General features: G+C 33.6%; 2 protein-coding genes and 1 pseudogene across 2 annotated transcripts; 1 reads left to right on the top strand and 2 right to left on the bottom strand.

The window, feature by feature from the left end:
* Nucleotides 1–235: 235 nt before the first annotated feature.
* LOC145591946 (dirigent protein 24-like) lies at nt 236–688 on the bottom strand. The gene has a single exon (XM_081648425.1). The coding sequence runs from the start codon at nt 686–688 to the stop codon at nt 236–238; it is 453 nt and encodes a 150-aa protein (XP_081504551.1).
* A 5388-nt stretch (nt 689–6076) lies between these two features.
* Nucleotides 6077–16342, top strand: LOC145591593 (spliceosome-associated protein 130 A-like). Its single transcript, XM_081648098.1, has 4 exons — nt 6077–9297; nt 12958–13449; nt 13891–14045; nt 16049–16342. Exons 1-3 carry the CDS (start codon nt 6298–6300, stop codon nt 14026–14028), a joined length of 3630 nt encoding a protein of 1209 aa, XP_081504224.1. The 5' UTR covers nt 6077–6297; the 3' UTR covers nt 14029–14045; nt 16049–16342.
* Nucleotides 16343–17196: 854 nt separating this feature from the next.
* LOC145591945 (uncharacterized) lies at nt 17197–23175 on the bottom strand (annotated as a pseudogene).
* Nucleotides 23176–24912: the final 1737 nt, after the last annotated feature.

The raw sequence follows: 24912 nt of genomic DNA, 5'->3' as shown, positions 1-24912 counted from the left end.
TAAGGTCGCGGGTTCATGTCCTTTAACAAACCATCCATCATTGGTAGGGAAGCTTCACTTTCACACTTAGTACTCAACCTGACTTGAATCTAGATTTATTGGTATCTAATTCTATATATTGTCTTATTTGTCTTTATATACTATATGATGGTTCTATCTGGCGTTCACAACGGTTTAATAAGCGATAATAAATAAATGACAATAATTAATTTATACATATAATATTAATATATAGTTAGCTGAGAAAAACATTGTACATAAGCATTATTTTTACATCATCACTTGACCCTTGAATAATATCAGTAGACCCTATATCGCTATTATTAACCACTTTAATAACAGCATATCCATTAGCATCTTTAAACTTGCCAGTACCACCAATCACAGCAACATGACACTCAAAAACATCTCTCAAATGCACCCCAAAAAACTTCAAACTATCTATCTCATCACTACTCTTATCATCATCATCTCCATTTTCAACTGAAAAACTCACTGTCATAGCCATCATGTGATTATCTGATGATGAGCTCATGGACACATAAACCCCCTTGGCCTTCCCCACCACCGTCGGTCCAAACACCGTGTTTTCGACGTATATATTCTCTTCAATGTTAGTCACTGACCCGAATTCCAACTCCTCTTGGATAGTGCTAGCTGCCGGGAAAACAATCCCGAACCTAGGCATATCTGTAGCTGTTTGTGTAAAAGTGTTTCGATCATCATTAGGGTTAGTTTGGTAGGGTAAGGGATTTCCCCCATATGTAAGAGGAAAAGTTCCTAAGGGCTTCGAGAAAGGAAGTGGTTGTTGTTGTTGTTGTTGTTGAGGGTTTATTGTGTTTTTTGTTGAAGGTTGTATGTCTTGCATAATGAATGTTATTGAAGGTTGAGTTGGATGGTGGAATGCTTGAGGTGGGTCGGCGACGTCGAGGAGGATTCGAGCTGAGTAAGAGGGAGTTAGGATTGTGTAGAGGAAGAGGAGAAAGAACGTACATGAGAAAGACATGATTTAATAAGAAAGCTTGTGAAGATATTGGAAGATGGCTCACATCATGTTATTTTAGTTTTACATTTAGGAAATTTTGTTATCTATTAAGTATATAGTTTTTAAATTGATGGAGTTGTTATAGTTTCATAACTACAACTAATCCATGTATCTATAATTTGCTATAATGTTTGTTGTAGTAGTTTTGGTTTCATAACTTGCTACTAACTAACTAATTAACTAGAACTAACTCATCCATGCATTTGTCAAAAAAAAAAAAAAGAAAATCCATGTATTCTTAACGGCAATATATGAAAATGGTATTCAAGTGCTTCTCTTATAACAAAACTAGATAGCTAAAGTAGCTTAATTTTTGCCAACCTATCTTATGCTAGATGACAAAAGTTTTTCATGAAAAATGGTATGGTGAGTAAGTATTACCCACTACCAGGTAAGGGTAATACTACCCAATACCAAAATATGTTTTTTATTTTTTTTCTTTTCCCCCTTTTTTTCCTTTCCTCTTCATCTTCTTCCTCCCTTAAACCCTTTTCCCACCTCCATGGATAGCTCCCATTGCCGGCCAAACCTCCGCCCACCACACCTTCACCTCCAACAGCAAGAAACCCACCCCACTAGCTACTACCTTGGTCGAAAATCCAAAAACATGCAACTATCTCCGTTAAAAATCACCGGAAACCACCCAAAAAAAACATAACCCATAAACGAAAGACACAAACTTATGGCTCTAGTCATTAAAATCGGTGAGTTCTATGCTGGAAATTTTTGAGTTCGGTCGAAATTGACGACGGTCTTTGTTTGTCGGTGCTCAGTTATTATTAATTTCTATACTGTTATTCTTGGTTTGTATACTATTATTCTTAATTTGTATACTGTTATTAAAAGGAGAGTCACTATATTTTTACAACATGGATAAATAATTTATAAAATTACATTTTTACTCCTGGTATGGGCCCAACGAGCCCATACCTGGTAGTGGTCTATCACTACTCATACCTGGCATGGTATGGTCTAGTATTAGTCCATTAAAAAAAATCATCTAACTAAGCTAACGTGACCTTTCAGATTATCGCCAAATAAATAAATAAGTCTTAGGTGTCCAACTCTTTTGTCTTACAATCAAGTGATCTAAATATACTTATGCAGCCCAGTATAATTTTATGTTGTAAATTTTTCAAAGTAAAAATTCAAAAATATTTTTTTAAGCCTTTATTTAAAATACCTGCAAAAATTTACCTTGTTAATAGTTAGAAAAATAAAAGTAACAAGCATATAGAACAACTCCAATGGAAAGGTAATTGTAAAATTCGCTTGTCATACTAAATAAGCTTTTATGCTAATTACCTTTCTAGCTAGTTTGAACCCCAATATAATGGTTAGCTATTAGCTTAATATTTAACTAATTAATATTATATTGTTTTTATCTTAATTACAAATTTACTTTTAGCATTTTCTTTTAGGCAAGTTTTTTTCAAAGCTTGGCCAATTGCATATTAAATTATTCTAACTTCAATGGTCAAGCTGCAACTACGGACAATTTAAAGTTGCAAATAAATCCCTTACTACAACTATTGGAGTTGTGATTAGCTAATTAACAAGTTAGCTTGTTATGTCATATAAAATTTTAAAAATTTTAAGTTAATCTCTTTTGTTGTTAGTTTGTGTCCCAATGGTTAGCTACTAGCTTGTGATTTAAATGAGTCTAGTCTCTTTTTTAGTTTTTTAGTTTTTTTATTAATATATTAACCCCTCTTTTTATCAAGTTTTTTCTCAAGCAAATTAGCTTGGCCATTTTTAGCTCTAATGGTTAAGCAAGTTAGTACGAGTAGTTAATTTTCTAAATTGCAAGAGTCCGTAGCTATAACTATTGAAGATGCTCCATATGTTACAATAATAAGTTTAGCATAACCTTTTAAGAAAGTTTCATTAATCATTACGTTCATACAAATATCTACAAAAGTAGTATTCAAGTGCGTGCAACTCCTAAAAATAAGGAAAAGTAGGCAGCCAATACATGGGAAAAAATAACATAAGTGTCTTGTTTTGCGTGTAAAACATATGTCGATTAGCGTATAACTATTCATTTGTAACACATGAAGTAAACGCAAACTATTGGGTGTGGGCACTCGCACCCAAGTGTTTGTGCATCTGATCTTCGAAGACGACGATGACGACGAAGACGATGATGACGATGGTGGATGACGACGATGACGATGACGATGACAGTGATTTAAACTGATTTGGAGGTGCGATTTGGTGGATGTGTAGGTTTCCGACGGTTTTAGGTGCGTGGTGAGTGGGTGGGTTCGGCGGTGGGTGAGTGGTTCTTGATATTGAAGGTGTTGAGAATCATGAGAGATCGAATAATCGTTGTACTAGTGTTTTCTTGAACGCCATTGTTGTTTATGAGAGAAATTGATTGAATGAAAAATGGCGTGAGGATTTGTGGTGGTGGCGTGAGGATGGTGGTGCTAATTAATTTGTGGTGGACTGGTGGTGGCGTGAGCACTACGATGCGGAAGGAGGAAGAGGGGGAAAGAAGAGAAAGAAAGAAATAGAGGAAGAGGGGGAAAGAGGCATATCAGCCATTAAATACTGTTGGTTGTTATTTTGTTAATGACATTAGCCAATAACGCATCCTATTAGCCATTAAGTTAAATATACCAGTCAATTGATGATTGATATCAGCTAATATTAGAGACATATCAAACATTAATAAAAAAAACGTATTAGATAACAAAAGAAATATATCAGCCAACCAGAGGAATATATCAGTTAATAAAAGGTACTCTCTCCGTTTTTAAATACTTGCTCTATTTCTCCATACGCGGAGTTTTAGAAGAAATTGGAGAAAGTAATAAAATATGGAGGTATTGGGGTAGGTGGAAGAATTAAAAATTATACTCCCTCCGTCCCCAAATGATAGTCCCTTATGGCCTATTTTTAGTTCCAAATTGATAGTCCCATTTGCTTTTTTCAAGTACCATTAATATCAATTTTTTATCAAAATTTCCTCCAACTACAACAATATTTGTGCAAATTTAACTTTCCCATGTAAATTTTGTTTTTCAATGTACTTTTACTACTTTCTCTCTCTACTATTTTACATATCTAATGTAAATTTATCTTTTCAATGTAATTTTACTACTTTTATTTAAGTTTCTTAATTCCCGTGATTTTTGCCCATAAGGGACTATCATTTGGGGACGGAGGGAGTAAAAAATAAAAGTAGTGGAGAGAATTGAGGGAGAGAGAATATGAAATTAATAAATTATGATTTATGTTGGGTTCACTAGATGAGAGAAATGAATTAAATATTGTAAAAACTTTCCAAATAAGGAAATTGAGCAAGTATTTAAAAATGGCCGAAAAAGTAAAGTGGAGCAAGTATTTAAAAATAGAGGGAGTACTTATCAGCCAATAGAAGGAATATATCAACCAACAAAGGAAGCATATCAGCTAACAAAGGAAGCATATCAGCCAATAAAAAGATGAAATCAGCAAACCTAAGTAATAGGTAAGCCAACAAAATAAACATATCAACCAACAAAATAAAATATATAAGCCAACAATTATAATATACATATCAACCAACAAAATAAATATATCAGCCAACTAAAGAAACATATAAGCCAAATGATGTCTGATATCAGCCAACAAAAGGAAAAAAAAAAATTATATAAGCCAACAAAACAAAAAAAGTATTAGCCAACACACAAAAAAAAAATTATATCAGCCAACACATGAAATATATCAGCCAACAAGTAAAATATATCAGCCAAGTCATCTGCACATAAATTCGCGTGCGGGCATCCGCACGCAATCCTCTCTCTAACACTTTGTTTGGATAGAAGGAATTGGATGGAAAGGAAGGGAAGGGGAATGAAGGGATGAATAATCTTTCATTTGGATAACAAATGAAGGAAGAAGAGAAATGGAGGGGGAGAGAAATGGAGAGAATAAAATGAAGAAATTGATCTCTCCAATAATGGAGAGATTTGGAAGGAAAACTTATCTTTCTTCCCTCCCCTCCCCCTCCCTTCCCACCCCTTCCCCTCCCTCCCCTTCTTTTCCTTCCTCTTTCTCTATCCAAACACACCCTAAAGTAAAACAAGACACTTATGTTATTTCTTTGCCAATTCTAAGCTCAATTGAACAAAAACTTGACTGAACATTTTTCGACTCGCAAATTGACCCCTAAAATCTTGACCGAACATTTTTCGACTCGCAAATCGAGAACAATAACTTAATGATTGACCACTAATGAAACATTAATTGTTACAATTAAAGTTGTAGCAAAATCTATTTTTTTTTTTTTTTTTTTTTATGGCAGTACTTATTAGTGGTTACCCAATAAAAAGGAAATTTGACTTTTACCACAAAAAAATTATGAAATTGTTTTTTGCCACCAAAACTTCTCAAAGTTTTATTTTACCACAAAAAAAAAAAAGATTTTTTTTTCACCACCTGCCGGCTACCATCTAAAAACCATTAAATAAACGAAATTTTAAAAAATCAAACGAAATTTTAAAAAATCCAAAATCCTTCGATTTTTGTGCCAAAGACATGCTCTTTCATGGTCTTGGGGGTCACTTTGGGCTTTTGGGTCTGATTTAAAGTCAAAATTGACAAAAAATTATTGTAAATGACTCATTATGCATACTAAAAAATGCCTCTTTTGCGTGAAGCACATAAAACGAAGCATTTACGATAATTTTTTGTTAATTATGATCTCAAATTGGATCCAAAAGGCCAAAATGACCCAAAACCTCTAAAGAACATGTTTTTGGCACGAAAATCGAAGAATTTTTTAAATCGTTATATTTATCGATTTTCGTGACGCAAAGTTGCTAGGTGGTGAAAAATAATTTTTTGAAATTTTTTTTGTAGTAAAATAAAAGTTTGAGAAATTTTAGGTGTAAAAAATAATTTGGTATTTTTTTTTTTTTTTTGGTAAAAGTCAAAAGTTTTCAATAAAACTCAAAAATTCCTTAAAAAAAAAATTCCAATTAGGAAAAAGAATTAAAATGTCGAGGTGTCGAATCTCATTTTTTTGTGAATCTCATTTTTTCGATCCAAAAAATTCAGAATTCACACCGCCTTCTTCCCTCTTCTTCTCAGTACACTCTGCTACTCCTCTAAACTCTAAAACCCTACTTTCTCTCTCCTCATTTTCCCCCAATCTCAGATGAATTAGGGTTTATCAATTTCTTCTTCTTCCTCACCTCCATTTCCTCTTTCTCTTTCTCTCTCCTTTTCTCTGAAATCCTAGGGTTAGGGTTTCCGACACCATGTATCTCTACAGTTTAACCCTTCAAAAACCCACTGGCATTGTTTGCGCCATTAATGGGAACTTCTCCGGTGGTAAGGTTCAAGAAATTGTTGTAGCAAGAGGCAAAGTTCTTGATCTTCTTCGTCCTGATGACAGTGGTAAGATTCAAACCCTACTTTCTGTTGATATTTTTGGTGCTATTCGTTCTTTAGCTCAATTTAGACTTACTGGTTCGCACAAAGATTATATTGTTGTCGGGTCCGATTCGGGTCGAATTGTGATATTAGAATATAATAAAGAGAAGAATGTGTTTGATAAGGTTCACCAGGAGACATTTGGGAAATCGGGTTGTCGTCGGATTGTTCCGGGACAGTACTTGGCGGTTGACCCGAAAGGGAGGGCTGTTATGATTGGGGCTTGTGAAAAGCAGAAGCTTGTTTATGTTTTGAATAGGGATACTGCTGCTAGGTTGACGATTTCGTCTCCTTTAGAGGCTCATAAGTCGCATACGATAACGTATTCGATTTGTGGGGTTGATTGCGGGTTTGATAACCCCATATTCGCGGCTGTTGAGATGGATTATTCGGAGGCTGATCAGGATTCTACTGGCCAAGCTGCGGCCGAGGCTCAAAAACATCTTACTTTTTATGAGCTTGATTTGGGTCTAAACCATGTTTCTAGGAAGTGGTCAGAACCTGTTGATAATGGCGCTAATATGCTTGTTACAGTGCCTGGTGGCGGGGATGGGCCTAGTGGTGTTTTAGTTTGTGCTGAGAATTTTGTGATTTATAAAAATCAAGGGCATACGGATGTTCGGGCTTTGATTCCTAGGAGATTGGATTTGCCTGCTGAACGCGGGGTGTTGATTGTGTCTGCTGCAACTCACAAGCAGAAATCAATGTTCTTCTTTTTGCTTCAGACGGAGTATGGTGATATTTTTAAGGTCACTTTGGAGTATGGCAATGAGGGTGTATCCGAATTGAAGATAAAGTATTTTGATACAATCCCTGTAACGTCTTCATTGTGTGTGTTAAAGTCTGGTTTCTTATTTGCTGCATCCGAATTTGGTAATCATGCTCTTTATCAGTTTCAAGCTATTGGAGATGAACCTGATGTAGAATCTTCTTCTGCTAGGATGATGGAATTGGAAACCGATGAAGGTTTCCAGCCAGTGTTCTTCCAACCTAGGAGGCTTAAGAACCTTCTTAGGGTCGACCAGGTTCAGAGTTTGATGCCGGTAATGGACATGAAAGTGTTTAATCTTTTTGAGGAAGAGACTCCCCAGATTTTTACTCTGTGCGGACAAGGTTCTCGTTCCTCTTTAAGGGTCTTAAGGCCTGGTTTGGGAATTACTGAGATGGCTACCTCTCCACTTCCTGGTGTGCCAAATGCGGTTTGGACAGTGAAAAAGAATGTTAATGATGAATTTGATGCTTATATTGTGGTTTCATTTGCTAGTGTTACTCTTGTACTCTCAATTGGTGAGACAGTTGAAGAAGTTAGTGACAGTGGATTTTTAGATACTACTCCTTCTCTTGCTGTATCTTTGATTGGTGATGATTCTCTCATGCAAGTCCACCCTAGTGGTATTAGGCACATTAGGGAAGATGGTCGTATCAATGAGTGGAGAACCCCTGGAAAGAGGACCATAGTTAAGGTTGGGTACAACAGGCTTCAAGTTGTTATTGCACTCAGCGGAGGAGAGCTTATCTACTTTGAGGTGGATATGACTGGTCAGTTGATGGAAGTGGAGAAACATGAAATGCCTGGAGATGTGGCTTGTTTGGACATTGCTCCAGTTCCGGAAGGGAGACAGAGATCTCGGTTTCTTGCAGTTGGTTCCTATGATAATACTATTCGTATCTTATCTCTTGATCCAGATGATTGTATGCAAGTGTTGAGTCTGCAAAGTGTTTTTTCGCCCCCTGAATCCTTACTGTTTCTTGAGATTCAGGCATCAACCGGAGGTGAGGATGGTGCTGATCATCCTGCCAGCCTTTTCCTTAATGCTGGTTTGCAGAATGGTGTATTGTTTAGGACAGTTGTAGATATGGTTACAGGTCAACTCTCTGATTCTCGTTCTCGGTTTTTGGGGCTCAGAGCCCCAAAACTTTTTTCAATCATAGTGCGAGGTCGGCGTGCGATGCTTTGTTTGTCAAGCCGTCCTTGGCTTGGGTACATATATCAGGGACACTTCCTTTTGACACCTCTGACATGTGGTACACTTGAATTTGCGGCCTCATTTTCATCTGATCAGTGTGCAGAAGGTGTAGTTGCCGTTGCTGCTGAGGCTTTAAAGGTGTTTACTATTGAGAGGCTTGGTGAGACATTTAATGAAACTGCGATCCCTTTGAGGTACACTCCACGAAAGTTTGTGCTCCAGCCTAAGCGGAAGTTGCTGGTCACTATTGAGAGCGATCAGCGTGCATTAACTGCTGAAGAACGCGAGGCTGCACAGAAAGAATGCTTTGGTGCTGGGTTGGATGAGAATGGTAATATTGAAATGGAAAATGGTGATGAAGACGAAGATAATCAGCTCTCTGATGAGCAGTATGGTTATCCAAAAGCAGAGAAAGAGAAATGGGTTTCTTGCATCAGGGTTCTTGATCCAAGAACAGAGGAAACTACTTGCTGCCTAGAGCTTCAGGATAATGAGGCTGCATTTAGTATATGCACTGTAAATTTCCATGACAAGGAGTATGGGACCCTACTAGCTGTTGGTACTGCGAAGTCATTACAATTTTTCCCTAAAAGATCGTTTGAGGCTGCATATATTCATATTTATCGATTTGTTGATGGTGGAAAACTTGAACTTTTGCACAAAACCCAAGTAGAAGGTGTTCCATTGGCTTTATCCCAATTTCAGGGAAGATTACTTGCAGGAATAGGACCTGTGCTCAGGCTGTATGATTTGGGCAAGAAGAAACTACTGAGAAAATGTGAGAATAAGCTGTTTCCCAACACAATTATTACTATTCACACTTATCGTGATCGTATTTATGTGGGTGATATCCAAGAGGTAAGCACTTCTGATTTCTTACCATATCATTTTCTGGTTTTTCATTTGTTTTTACTTTGAATAATCATCTATCAATGTTGAAAATTCTTGATGATTGTTATTTCTCTTGTTTGATGTTAATATGAAAAAAATTTAAGTATGAAAAATTGGACGTTTTGCTGCCCTTTACTCGCATCCTCTTCATGAGTCACGACTCTTTGTTAGGCACTCCCTCTATTTTATTGTGATTGTTTGAATAACTCACGAGTAAAGACACTTATACATGTTCAGCACAAATCTGTCATTCTGTCTAAAACTACCTAAGATCCTTGTCAAGAATTGTTACATACTATCTAAAACTCAACATCATCATTAACATTAAGTCAATGACTTTAAAAAGGCTATTGCTAGTGGCTTGTTGGGTGTCAGGCATAAGGGTTTTTCTAATACCAGTTGGCGGTGAGTGTAGGTCAGTGACATTTATTTGCTCTCTTTTGTTTTACATCATTAAATATAAGAGTAGGGAATCTGTAGTAAACTGACCTAAGGAGGGGCATTGTGGGTAGTCTAGTATTATTACGTTAGTAGTCTTCATATTTGTTATAAATAGAGAGAGCTGCCACCTGTGCACGTGAGACAAAAGCTAGTCTAGAATCATCATAGGGATTGAAACTGTGTATATAAATAGAGAGAGATGAGGAAGGAGGAGGCATGAAGACTGTGAGACTAAAGCTAGTCACTAACTTCGAGATTTGTAGCTTCAAGCTTATAAGTTCGTAAGAACGGCTTAGCATTATCAATTAATGTTTATATCTTTTTCTTATGTTTTTGCTTATTTGCTCAAATATAAATCAATCTAGAATCGTTGACTATTTGGCTCCATTTGAAAAGGACACTACTACCAGTCAGATGACATGTTTTTGGATAATTGAGATTTTGTCAAATGCTTCGTCCGTTTTAATTGCACCATTTGCTTTGGGCACAAGATTTAAGAAAGGGATTAAAAGGTGGGGGTTGTTGAGGATGCCCATGTGAGTACAAACAAAGCAGAGAGAAAAGGTGGGGTTAATATTGGTTATTATCAAATGTCTACTAAGGTAAGGTATAATGGATATTTGGTGTGTGAACACATGCTCAAGGTTAATGAAAGTAAACCATAAAAGGAATTGATGCAATTAATATGTAACTTTCCATAAAGGCAAATAGTGCACTATAAAAAACGATGGAAGTATATATATATATATATATATGTATATATATATGTATATATATGTATATATGTATATATATATATATATATATATATATATATATATATATATATATATATATATATATATATATATATATATATATATTCCCAACATATTCATTCTTGTACCTTAAATGTAGGCATTGAGATTGACAGTCCTACTATGGACATAGTTATGATTTAGACTGATTGGCATATGTAACTAAGAGGGGCTAGATTCCTGATTTTCTGTTATTTAGATCGCTAGCATGATTTTAAATTACCACAACGTCCTTAATAAACTAGTTAATTGCTTTAGTAAGGGGAACAATTGGTTAGCCATCTGAATGTTAGCCATTGTTAATTTTCTTTTTTTTTTTTTTTATTTATTTATTTATTTTTTTTTATTTTTATTTTTTTTTGGGGGGGGGGGGTATGCAACTACTTTTTATATGAAGGAATGGAAGGGTTGGTGTAAAGATGGAAGTCATGGCATCAAGCCATGCATGATCCAGCATGAAAAATTGATTGTAGACTGTGTATTGTTGTTTTGTTCTGGTGGGCTGGTGCCCCAAATGTGCTTTAATCATGGGTTTGGTTCCTGGTTGTAATGGCTCAAACAGAAATCTATCCATGCTATATCATACTAAGTCTAGCATATACCAATTCAATCTTTAGGTTGGTGTAAAGTTCTTTATTTCATTAACATTTCTTTTATTAGTCAACTCCTGCTTCAAATGGTTTTTCTTTAAACATATGTAGGGCCATCAAAACACAGGTTTTTGTGACATTGTGAATTCAATCTTCTATGAGAAGTGTGAATCAATGTAGTGATCAACAATTTGTGCTTTGGGTGTTCAAACATTGTTTTGGGTACGAATATTAGACATAAAAAGTGAAGGACTTGATGACACATTTGAAAAGGATTTGAAACATAACTAGGCTTAAGAGCACATCAATTAATAGAATTTATTTATTATAATCCTCTCCATAGGCTTAGGGAATAAGGGTGCATTCTTTTCACCTTATATAAATATATTTTAACTTACCCGGACTTATTTGACCTTATATGAAGTTATGAACTTGCTTTTGTCGTAAATTAAACTTGTGTAGCCCTTATTAGCCCATATTTGAACTTCTATTTATTCCCCTAATCTAATTTTATCTGGACTTATTAATTCTTATTTGATTTTATAACTTAATTTTTCTTGAAATTAGTAGATATAAAGTGAACAACACATGCCCGAAGATGAACTCTTTCAATTATTTTGGCAAGGCCTCACCAGATTTCTAGTATTATATTCATACCTCTTACCCACCATATCCGTTTTATACCTACTTTATACACATCACTAACTTGGTTTTAAAAAGCGCGCCTAGGCGCGCCTTGCTCCCAGGCTCTGGGAAATGGGCTTTAGCTAGGCGAGGTTCAGTCACCTACGGAAGGTGCGCGCCTCGTGCGCTTCAAAGCACCTTTGGTAAGGTGCGCCTTTGCGCCTCAAGGAAAATAACTAAGATTTATGTTATAAATTGAAGAATGATGGACATTTTTTCAAATTCAGACTACCTTAGCTTTACATATATCATTATTAAATTTATTATGAATCTTTTTAATTGGTATTAAGTACAATCAAAGTAAAATTTGCATTACGATACAACTCATTTTTTAATGAGACTTTTTTGGGGGGCCGGGGAAGTATTTAAATGATCTGCTGGAAAATAAATAAAAATATACTTCCATTTTATAACCTATATACTTCTAATTATATTAGAAGTATTTTAAATAGCTTAATTTCTTGCAAAAACCATTCCTCAGTTTCCTTTTGGAAGTGGAAATATTGGACTTTCATTATTGTCAATGCAAATCTTTGGTCATTAGTATCTTTTAAAGTTTTAATACTGTCTACTATATAGAGTTTGATTTTTTGAAAGTATATTTCAAAACAAATATAACTAGCAGAACATGACTATTGCCTTTCTTAAAATAACAAATGTTTGTCAACGTCAAATTGTTGCACTTGTAAAAAAATGGCAGAAGTGTAAAATTTGCTTTTATTATGTACCATGTCCTGAAGTCTATTTTCAAAATCTAGATGTTTATATTATTGTGTCCTGCTGCGGGTGTCCTCGAATTTCCAAGTCCATATATCATAGTCTGACACTATCAAACATAATAAAGACTGCTTTTAATTTTTCAAAAGTTAATTGTATTATATTTTTGATTCCTTTTGGTCCTTTCCCATTGGTGTGTTGTGCATTTATGCATTGTGAGTCCTGCAATTGTTTTTTTTTTTTGTAATTTTGCAATTTCATCAACTTGTTTGGAAATGTTTCTTTATGACCTTTTTTTTAGCCTTTTTGTCTCAGTTTTTTTTAGTTGTTATAGATTTGATTGTTTGGTGTGTCTGTTGACATTTGACAAAAAAAAAAAAAACTTTTGCTGTTTGCAGTCTTTCCATTATTGCAAGTATAGACGGGATGAGAACCAGCTCTACATATTTGCTGATGATGTTTACCCCAGATGGCTCACTGCGTCACACCATGTTGATTTTGACACAATGGCTGGTGCAGACAAATTTGGGAATGTATATTTTGTTCGGCTACCTCAGGATGTCTCTGACGAAATTGAAGAGGACCCTACTGGTGGGAAAATAAAATGGGAACAGGGTAGATTAAATGGAGCTCCTAACAAGGTGGAGGAGATAGTTCAGTTTCATGTTGGTGATGTTGTATCTAGTCTGCAGAAGGCATCACTCATACCTGGCGGTGGAGAATGCATTATTTATGGCACTGTAATGGGGAGCTTGGGAGCATTTCTTCCTTTCACATCCCGTGATGATGTTGATTTCTTTTCGCACTTGGAAATGCATTTGAGGCAGGAGCACCCACCTCTGTGTGGGAGAGATCATATGGCATATAGATCTGCATATTTTCCTGTTAAGGTATGCTTGTTGCCTCCTGAATTCCTCTTGTTTGTCCTCTTTAGATTTTTAAATTGAATTCATTTTAATATTGAGCCTTAGGGTAGCCTTGGAGTGATGAAGATAATTGATAAATGGGCAATCTGAATTAAATAAAAGGATGGTTGTTATTAGTATATGGTCTATTGGGTGGAAGAATACAAGGTAGTAGATTATCTGTCTGTAGTAATTAACTTCCGCTTCAGGATAATGGGCTGCCTCCAATTGACTGTAATACTTTCCTCACCACTTCATTCCTCTCCTTTATCTATCAATTACTTATTTTCAGACCTTTTATAATCGCTTGAGCCTTGGCTGAATTAGCTTATAGGTGGGTAAGATTGCATGGCCTGCTCAGTGTCAGGCTCTCTTCAAGCATTTTTATTTTCCAATGATCGCTGAAATTTTTGCTTGATTTTGCAGGATGTGATTGATGGAGATCTGTGCGAACAGTTTCCAACTTTACCTATAGATATGCAGAGGAAGATTGCAGATGAATTGGACAGAACTCCTGCAGAGATTCTAAAGAAACTGGAAGAGATTCGAAATAAGATTATTTGAGGCAGATGTTTTGGAAGGTATATTACACTATCTTTATGTATTTATTCTATATATAAGTGCCACTTCATCTTGAAAGAGGGATATTCTTATCATCTCCTAGTTGGATGTTGTACCAGCTTGCGATTATTTTTTTGGCAGTTGATATATTTTATAAATTAGTTCAGATTCGATTTGTTAGTTTGAATAACCATCATCTCTTATATTGACAGCTGTACTAGCTGCAAGAACCCCTGCTCCTTTCCTGAGATTTTTATCTGCATTGATTTTGAAACTCCTGGAATTTGTCAAGTATGTTTGCTTTTAGGTTCATATTATGGTGATTGAAATGATACTGTCTCCAAAGAATACTCAACAGCCGTTTTCTATTCAACTATAAAAAAGACTGGAGAAAATTTAAAATCCCATCTTAGTTTAGTCTGCTATTCTGTTTATATATAAATGAAAGTGCAAATTGGCAATTATATACTTAATCCTGGATTATAGTTGTTCTCCTTTTAATTTTAACCTTTTGATCTAGGGAGAACTGTAGGACCTAATAGGAAACCAAATTGGTCTTTTAGATTTTTTTAGTCTAATTGAGCAGAGTTTATAAATTTATTATGTGTTTTGTAGACTATGACAGCTATACTATCTATTAGAGTCAGCTGAGTGATTGTGGCCAGTATGGAGAAGATAGAGTGTATCTATATCATGTGCCTAATTCTGGAATTTGCTCAAAATTATTTCAAATATTATTCAACTCTGGGTTGTATAAGCAAGTCACAAGGTCAATTCACAATCACAATGTACAATCTATGAGATTTTACCTATCCATTGAGGTGCAGGGAAGTGGAGATGGGGAACTGCTGTTATTTCTGTGTGTTTAAATTTTAATATTATTGTCACCTGATCATTTAAATGTGAAACTCCTGTGAAACTAACTTAAAATCTAGTCTAGTTTTTGGGGTGCTTGATTTTAGAATTGATTTTAATTTAAATGCTCAATTTTTCTTGATATTAATGGTATGGAATTATAGATCAATTTGTGTACAAGTAATTTCATGTATAGTTACTTGGACTTGCTTTGTATGACCTGCTGGCTGCTGCAACTAAATATACATGGGAAGAGTTGCTCTTTATGGTGGTGGTAGGTCACTTCTAATCAAGGCGGACCATCCCCTGTCTGCTCATGCTTTCCTTTATTACAAACTGTACCATATAATTTGCAAATTAAAATTAGGCATTGCTGCTGAGAAATTCCATTTCCCTTGAGCCTCCATATGCCTGATACCTCAGTCATGCTTAAATGACTATCTGACCAGATCAGATTATTTTTTCTAAAACTAGTCAGCGACTCAGAACTCTGCTGGATGTCTAATTTGTATGCAATTATCTGACCAGATCAGAAGCCTTAAGCCATTTAGAGTATAGATTTTTCAGTGAAATTAGATATTGTAAATTTCTTTTGTGGGGAGCCAAGGTTGTACTACAAATTAATTTAAAAACGATGGAATAATAGTTGCCTCATTAAGTTGTCAGTGAAATCAGGTAAGAACCAGGACAATAGTCATAGCAACCTTTTACGATTTGGGATATCTGTTGTCTCTTGTAGATTTCAATGTTGTGGGATGAATTGAGGGATTTTGGTTTTCTTATGTCTACTTTTGCTTGTTGCTCCCCACGATTCAAACATTTGAGCCTCTTGGTAAATTAACTTTATATATATATATATATATATATATATATATTATTTATTTATTTATTTTTAAATATATTAGTCGAAAAAGCATGAAAAAGGTTGCAGCACTGTTTTCTGTTGATTCTTGTTAATTTATTCCTGCTCATCTTGACCTCTGTCCAGGAGCAGCAAATTTTGTAAATAATTTTTATGTGGAAAAAGTTGATAAATCCTAAGATGGACAATTAAAAGAATTTAGTGAAGGAGAAAGAAAAGACATTGTTATATGTTCTTATTATGACATTACTGTGCTTTGCTAAGTTTGACGCTATTGAAATTTGATGCTGATTTTGCTATCCGCAGGCAATGCTGCTATTGCTCCATGATAATGATGTTGCACCATGAGCCTTGGAAGAGGAATGGTTGTAGCAAAACTTGCTCTATAATCGTGAATTTGAGGAATGTTTGCAGCAAAACTCCGAAGATGACTGTTATCCTAATTGAGATGCTAGGAGTACATGTATCGTGTTTAGATCTAGACATAGGTAGTGGTAGTGAAGACCATTTTTTCAAATTTCTTCTGTGCTGACTTAAGTTTTAAGCTGTATTCTTATGAGTGTATATTATAAATGAGTAAAATGACATCAAATTTTGTAACTTGCATCGTTAGCCCAGTTACACAATTTATTTGTCGACCATAGAACTCATCATGACACAATGCCATCATTTTTCTTGTTCGTTAGAAGCAATGCATTGTGTTTGTTACTCTTCTGCGACCAAAATCTTGTATCAAGGGTTGGAAAACTTGCAATATTTTTCTTTGAATGATACAAGAAAAGCATACTTGTATTGTCAAATATCCTTATGCATTTAACACTTCTCCTTTCTATGATTCCAGTGCTCAGAAAGTTCTGAACTTGTCATGAATGTGAAGTATACGCTAGCTTTGTGTTATTTGGCTACCCTTTGTTCTTTGTGTTATATTTTTGGTTGTTGTCAATTGTATTTTTTGTCCTTATATATTCACTATGTTGCAGTGGGACACACCTGTTAGTATATCTATGTTCACATGTACTGTAAAAAATTCAACACGAAGAAAACAAATGATGTAATAACACAAATAAATTAAAGTTTGCAAGATGGAAGAGTTTGTCTATTACAGATTAGTACAGATTTAATTAACGTGTCAAATCCTTAATTTGAAGAAATAGACATCAGCCAACTAATGATTTGGCTAACAAGCATATTGAAGCCTCTAGTTGAGTGAAAGATTTATGTATTGAGTATTCGAACTGGTAAAACATTTGAGTATAATTTCATTAACAACAAGGAGTTTAATCAACTTTCTTATTTCCTTCTCTCTCCTTTTCTCTTTGAAGTCGCTCTGTCTCTAGTTCAAGGCGTGGTCTCTCCCATTCAGCCCTTTGCCTTTCAAATTCGACTCTTTGCCTTTCAAATTTAAGCAATTGTTTTGACATGTGTTGTTGAGATTGCTCTAAACAAATTGAAAGCTACGAAACAAGGGAAGGTTTGTAAACACTAGAAGTAGAAGTTGAATTTTCTGGTCCTAATTTCTGAAGTCGAATACTAATTGCTCCCTCATCTTTAGTGTCATCACTTGTTGAAGTAAATGCATGTCCCTAAAACAAGAAATTCATCATATTCATTATCATGTAGAGCTCAACTATTACTTTTTAACATCAAACATTATATTGTAAAATTTATGACTCAGTATTGCTCGATTTTTACCTCTTCAAGCAGTCGAATTTGATCTTGGTCATCTTGGTTTTCTGTGGGAATTGCATAATTTCTTCTCGCAAATGAAACTGAAATTTGAGGTGGTTCACTACTTGTACCTTCGGCTTTTTGATTGACTTCATTCTCCAGAGTAAATAACTCTCTCTGAATTGGATACATTTTATAAGGCAAGGTTACTTTACACACGATAGTAAATAACTTTGATATATTTATTTTTATTTCACTTATAATCGTGATATTATTCCACTTAATTCCCTACTTGTACCGTCGGCTGTTTTTGATTGACTTCATTCCCCAAAGTAAATAATTAACTTTCTCTGAATTGAATATATTTTATAAGGCCAGGTTACTTTACACTCCCTGTAGATTTTCCTTGGGAGTGTTTTTCTAGGGTTTCTTCTACGTTCTCCTTCTCTCGAAGGTTTGTTCTCGATCTTGAATCAAGGTTCCGATTGCGACTATGGCATCATATTTTTTATTTTATTTTATTTTATTTTTTTTATATATTCTCTATGCTCCCCTCACTTATAAGTGGCAAGGTTACTTTACACACGATAGTAAATAATCGTGATTATAAGTGGAATAAAAATAAATATATGAAAAACAATAGTGATTATAAGTGGGGAGGATAGAGAATATGAAAAAAAAATTAAAAATATGATATAAGGGGACCACTAGATGAGAGGATAATTGTAAAATATTATCACTATTACGAGCAAGTAACTAAATAGAGTTGCAAAAGAAAAGTAGGACAAGCAATAAAATATTGAGGGCTTGTTAGCTCGATAATCTTATCACAAATTCTGGATTAGAGCGGAGTTTCATTAAGTTATTATAAGACTAGTTAATGTTTCCTTAAAAATATTTAAAATTACCTTTATATACTTAGAAAGTTATTATTTACACGACATAAATATTTTACCCTTAAAAAACACTTATAATTTATTAGATTAATCATATTAGTCTTCATATATAACATGATTTCATTATAAATTACACATTAAAATAAAATCAAACTAAACATTTAATGATTTATTTTTATTTATTTATTTATTTATTTATTTATTTTTTATTATTATTATTATTATTATTATTATTATTTTTTGCACATTTATCCTTCTCATTTCAAGAAACTACTCCTTGAATGACAACCATATACATACATTACAAAAATATAAGCGTTTTCATTACAAAATATAGGTACATATATCGGACATTTTGAGAGTGAGGGGGAAAAGGTAAAGAATCACCACCCTCAAAGTGTCTCTAGTGGAAATTTTACCCAACCTTAAGGTTGGAAGGTATAATCTTTCTCATTGGATCAAGCTTAGGTTAATTGGTATATAAATATTTTAATTGTATAAGCATATTTATAAATAAATTTGCATATTTTTCGTAATTATATGTGCATTTTTTCTACAATCAATGTGCATGAAAAATTAATCGAATGTGCACAAAATTTTAATTGGATGTGCATGATTATAAAGCTGAATGTGAATAAAATTGAACTGATAAAAATCATTATGGAGTAGATGAATTTCACATTGCAATTCTTGCGAACAAAACTTGTAAGTTGTGACTGCAGGACAATAGGACACAAAATTATTAAAATAACAAAGTAATCAATACTCTAATATATACGAAGTACTTCATATTATTTTTCGGCAGTAATAGCTCACATATTTTTTGGCAGTAAACTTGAGGAAAACCCAATGTTGTACCAATGCAATTTGCAATAAAAAATGAGAAGTACTTGATGATTATTATTATTTGTAATTATACGAAGTATGATGTTATAGAAATAATTGGTTTAATTATTACCTCCTTAAGCAATGGATTTTGATCTCCCAGGTCTTGATTTCCTGCACTGATTAAGTTTCCCTCCTTTGTCGACGAGGTTGAATTTTTAGAAGTAATTGGTTTTTCCTGAAACATAAATTCCAATGTCTTATATGCTAAGATTAATTCTCGAACAAGATACCTCATATAACTAAAAGTACACGTTTGGAACTACTCTATATATAACCAGTGGCGGACCTAGAAATTTGACAATGGGGGGACAATATCGATAATTCAACTAACATCAACCTATTTAAAAAAAAAAACGGGTACACAATACAAGTAATTTGGGTTTGGTTGGGAAATAAGAATAAGGGAGTAGTCGAGTGGTATGGTTGAAATAAAACACCCCCAAAAAAAAAAGGAGTGATGTTACAAGAGGGATTCGAATGCCATATTATCTTGTGATGTTAATTTCTTAGCAAACATTTGTCGAAGATGCTCGCTGCAATCCGTGACTCGTGGTCACGTGGGTGGTGGTTCGTGCCTTGTGGTTGGGAAATAGGAATAAGGGAGTAGTCGAGTGGTTTGGTTAAAATAAAGAAATTTTTTATTTTTACCACCTCCAAAAAACAACTTAATTGCTTTTACCACCTCCATAAAAAAAAGTTTTATTTTATCACCACATAAAAAAAAATGAAAATTGACTTTTATCACCAATCACCGCTAACTAACGAATTCTGTCCATAAATTCGTTAGTGGGGGCTATTATGTTCACGTGTCAGCATATTATTGAGTAAAAAAATAAATAAATTAACAAATAAAAAAACAAAACCCAATAATATGGTGACACATGGACATGGTACGCCCCTAACGGATTTATGGACGGAATCAATTAGTTGGAGGTGATTGGTGGTAAAAGCCAAAATTTTTTTTTTATGTGGTCGTAAAATAAATTTTTTTTTATGGAGGTGGTAACACCAAATTTTTCGTTTTTTTGCGGGTGGTAAAAGTCAAACTAACCTAAAATAAAACTCTCACAAAAAAAAAAAAAAAAAAAGGAATGATGTTACAAGGGGGATTCGCACCCTGATCTAGGTAAACCTGAAATTGGGCCCCTTGACATATTTTTCTAGCCCACTACCAACTTAGCTAAGGCAAACTTCTTATTTATTCTTACACTCAATTTTATATAACTATTTTCCCAGTTTTATTTTTTTTTTTCTAAAATTTTTTTCCTCTTTTTTTTTTCCGAAAGTAGGGGGACAATGGTCCCCCCTTGTTCCTTCATGGGTCCGCCCATGTATATAACATGTGTCTGAGATCATAAGGATTCTAGCTACATCATTAAACTTTGAAGAAATTATAATCCTTTGTCAAATGATAAACTCAACAACAAAGAACTTATAGTGATGGTTAGAGCCCCAAATTAAATTTTATTTTATATTCTATCACGTTTCCTGACATGAGAGTACTCACAGAATACAACAAAGAGTAATTAATGTTTGTAAAAATAAAAGACGAGCAACGATCTTACCTTTTCAAGGCTCTTCTCTAAGTTTTTATTTGCTGCAGGGAGTAGCTTCACTAGTATGAAATGCAAAATGGTCCTATTTGCCAAAATAACAATGAAAGAGCACATGACGATGATTATAATGACTGCCCATAACGAGTCATGCGCTATCATGGTGTAGATACCGGTCATAAATGCCACCATTGTTCCATATAGGCCTTGCATAAGTATCAATACACTTCGATCTACCAATATAAAAGAAAAATTTTCTTTCGGAAACCATAGACCATATCAAGCAAAACAGGACCAACATGGACATGCACATGGCATACGCATCTGCTAGTATAAACACTAAAACTGCTGCTTTCTTTGCCAAAATGGCATTCCCAGATTTATCATCGAGGCCACCAGGAAGTGTAAATCCAGCCGCAAATGTGATTGTTGCTAAAAGAGCTGCGACAACAGATAGTGTGTTTCGCATTGGATCCAAATTTGTCTCTGGATTGACATATGTCGTATTCAAGTGTGGAACTATATTCATCTCTTTGCACATCATATCCTGCACGCCATTAGATATGTTAATTCAGCTCCATCATACTTCCTCTGTTTTTTTTATAAGTGCCCAATTGAATTTTGGCACTATTCATTTGTGCTACTTTAATCAATGTTTGTGATTTTTACGTAAGAAAAGGTAATTGTTAGAATCGTCTAAATGAATAGATTATATGATATTCAATCATTGTAATTTATAGTTATTGATAATTAAAGATATTATTGATCAAAATTTTACATTGACATGCGTATCATGTCACTATAGGACACTTTAAACAGAGGGAATATTGATTATGCTCGTGAGCCAAACAGATTAGCAGAATGGCCAATACATTGAAATTAAATACAAATAAAGATATTTACAAATTAATTCTTATTATCCTTATTTTATGCAGCTAGTAGTCCCTACATTTCTTGCGAGAGGATTAAGTTTATTGAATTTAAATTCAAATAAAGTTATTTACTCTTTTATATTTATAAAAATATTTACCTATTTTCACAAATAAACCTATATTCAAAGTTAATTTAATGTCTATTACTTAATACATGTGATATCTAATCATTGTTTTTCGGCAAATTAGTGAGGAAGGTCCTTTTATATAGACCTTTTAGTGTGAAAAGTCCTTTTATGAAAAAGGTGACACAAAAGATCCTTATATCGTGTTGGGTTGTGGGGAGGATCTTTGACCATTTTCCGGCGTTGTCTTTTTTTTTTTTTTTTGCAACAAATAATCACCTGCTAAGCACGTGACTACTTAACTTTTCCTTTATTTTTCTTTTTTTGCCTCTTTTCCCCTTTTCTCTCCTATTAAATCGTAATTTTTGAATACAATTAACTCCAAGTGATTTATGTTTAAACCCTTATTTCAGAATTCAAGGTTAATATGGGAAAAATGAGGGAAAAGAGGGACTTAAGTGGCCACGTGCTTTGGACGTGAGTTTTTTTGGCCAGGAAAAAAAGTCAACAATGAAAAATGGTCAAAGGACCCTTCCCACAACCCTATAATACGATATAAAGACCTTTTGTGCCACTTTTTTTTTTTTTTTGAATTTTGTTTTTTTATATAAAAGGACATTCCTCACAAAAAGATCTAAATAAAAGGACCTTTCTCACAAATTTTCTTTGTTTTTCACTATGTTATTTTCAAATACACCTATTTTCAAAGTTACTTTAGAGGTGGGTGAATGCCGAAAAGTTTGGTCAACAAAAGAATTCCGGCCATAGGTAGAATTTTACAACATTTTACCTTTTTTTTAGATAATTTCTTACAATATTTTTTTTATTAGGTAGTTTCTCACTAAATTTGGATTTTATTATGTAGTTTCTCACAAAGTCTTAAAAAAACGATTTGGAAGAGCATACCCATTCGTTGTTTTCCTCGCAAAGCTCAGCAAGCAAATCCATGGCAGTTTTACCATGACCATCCTGTATGTTATGTTCAACACCATCATCGAGTGGGGCCTTTACAAAATGCATGTCCTTCCTCTCTAGGGCACGATGCAAAGGTGTGGCACCCTCGTAATCAGTTGTATTCTTTAGTTCCGCAGTGGATGGCTTCTTTAACAAATTTAAGTATTCTTCATAAGAATGCAATTTGACAAGGTGCAGAGGAGTATCATTCAGTTCACGACAAACCTTACGAAGATCTTTGCAATATTTAATGAAGTCAAGTACAAAGTGTGTCTCATCTTCCTCACATTTGGTAATCCAATCGAAGGATTTTCTTTGTAGTATCAAAGAAGGTTTCTTCAGCAAATTTGTAAGCCATGATATATTTGATTCCCTAGCCACATCAAGGGCGGTTCTTCCATCTTTGTTGGCGAAGTCGATCATCCACCAATATTTCTCAAGCAACTTTTTGCCTAAATCCTCTTTATTCTCAATCATAAAAACATAAATCAGCTTCCGATAGAGGATTTTGTAAAAGTAAACATGGATCAACTTTTTTGGAAGAGAGCAAGACACGGTCCAAGGTTTAGATTTATTAAGGGAAATTTTGGCAATAAATACCATTTAAAAGATCACTTTTGAGAACAACTACCATTTAAAATTCTCTTTTAAAAAAATTATCACAAAGTTATAAAAATTTTGAGTAGCACTACCATGTTTAATTTTCCGGCAAAAATTTTCAGTTGAGAGAACCTAGTTTATAAAATTTCAATCAATTGTGGTATAGAAAACAAGAGATTTCGATAATCAAACACAATTATTGGTTAATTATCTTTAATTTCGTGTTATACTTGATTCAACTTCTCAATTTAATCTTAAAATTAGGGTTTATGGTCAAAAAACTGAATTAAGGGTTTTACGAAATTGGGGGATTTGGGGTAATTGAAGTGTATTATTCAATTTAGAGTTAATGTAGAGTAATATTGTCATTTAATTTGGATTTTTAAAGGAAAATTTTATAAAATATGTCCCCAAAACGGAGATTCTTGTCGGAAACAATAAATGTGGTAGTACTACGTGCTAAAACTTTTTGTATTTTTGTGGTAGTTTTTTTTTTAAAAAAATTTAAATTGATAGTTATCAAATGTGGTTATTTAAATAATAGTTGTTCGCAAAATTTCCTTTATTAAGAGTCGTGCTCTCCATCCCTTTTTGCTTAAATCAAGTTTTAGTACTCCCTTCGTTCATGATATATAGCAGCATAAGGTTGGACACCTAATTTTAGAAAAAATACATGTATAACAATAACTATGATATAGTTTTATGATTTTATAATGTATAAAGTATAGTTGGTGATATTATATATGTACTTTTTGAGTTTCATTATAATTACAACACTTTGATTTAGTCACTATTTACATACTTTGTTTTGACTAATACAAAATAGTAGAATTGAAGGAGAGTGAAATAATAAAACTTACAGAAACTTTACAAAAAAAATATAGGCATTGATGTTAATTTTTGCCAATTCTTAAGTTAGTTTGACCCACATAATCAAAATGACCTTTTAAAACCTTAACGAAATATTTTTTTCGCAAGCAAATCGAAGAAAATTTTTTTTATTTATACTTCAAACCGTTAATTGGTAACAAAATCTATATTTTTGTGTTTTTGGTGGTAGTAAAATAAAATAAAATTTTAGATATATAGAAAAATTCAAAGTGATGCTTTTTAGTGCAGTAAATGTCAAATTTTTCAAAAAAAAAAAAAAAAAAACTATGTCTTGTAAGTTATTCTAAAACTATTAAAATATATTGTCAATTTATTTTGAAATTTTTATTATAAATACAAGAAAATGGTATTTATAGTCCTAAACACTATGTATAAGAAGCTAAAAGAGGAAAGTATTAGTGAAATCTCTTCATTAATTATACTAATTTGCTTGTGATTTTTCCATGCATTATATTCCTAATTTAATACTCCCTCCGTTTCATAATGTTTGTCCCATATTGAATCAATCACATAAAATAAGAAAAGAAATATATTTGGAATCTAACAATCAAGTACAACATAATTCATAATTAGTTTACCTTATTTAACTTTTTTCATTTTTTATTAGGAAAGCACAAATCATAATTGCATAATTTAAGGTAAAGATTTCCTAACTTAGAGTCATGTCATCAATTCACAACTAATTAATTCCAAAAAAATCAAGTTATAAATGAAATATATTCA

This window comes from Chenopodium album, chromosome 18, assembly GCF_948465745.1.
Source record: "Chenopodium album chromosome 18, dcCheAlbu1.1, whole genome shotgun sequence".
Classification (NCBI taxonomy): Eukaryota; Viridiplantae; Streptophyta; class Magnoliopsida; order Caryophyllales; family Amaranthaceae; genus Chenopodium; species Chenopodium album.
The sequence above is the reverse complement of the archived record's forward strand: the minus strand, read 5'-3'. Positions and strand labels throughout refer to the sequence as shown.

Bases quoted from the DNA above. Each gene is read 5' to 3' on its own strand.
- LOC145591946 (XM_081648425.1), bottom strand. From the start codon at position 688: ATGCCTAGGTTCGGGATTGTTTTCCCGGCAGCTAGCACTATCCAAGAG.
- LOC145591593 (XM_081648098.1), top strand. From the start codon at position 6,298: ATGTATCTCTACAGTTTAACCCTTCAAAAACCCACTGGCATTGTTTGC. The intron at 9,298-12,957 runs GTAAGCACTTCT...TGCTGTTTGCAG, and splicing joins ATGTGGGTGATATCCAAGAG to TCTTTCCATTATTGCAAGTA. The intron at 13,450-13,890 runs GTATGCTTGTTG...TTGATTTTGCAG, and splicing joins CTGCATATTTTCCTGTTAAG to GATGTGATTGATGGAGATCT.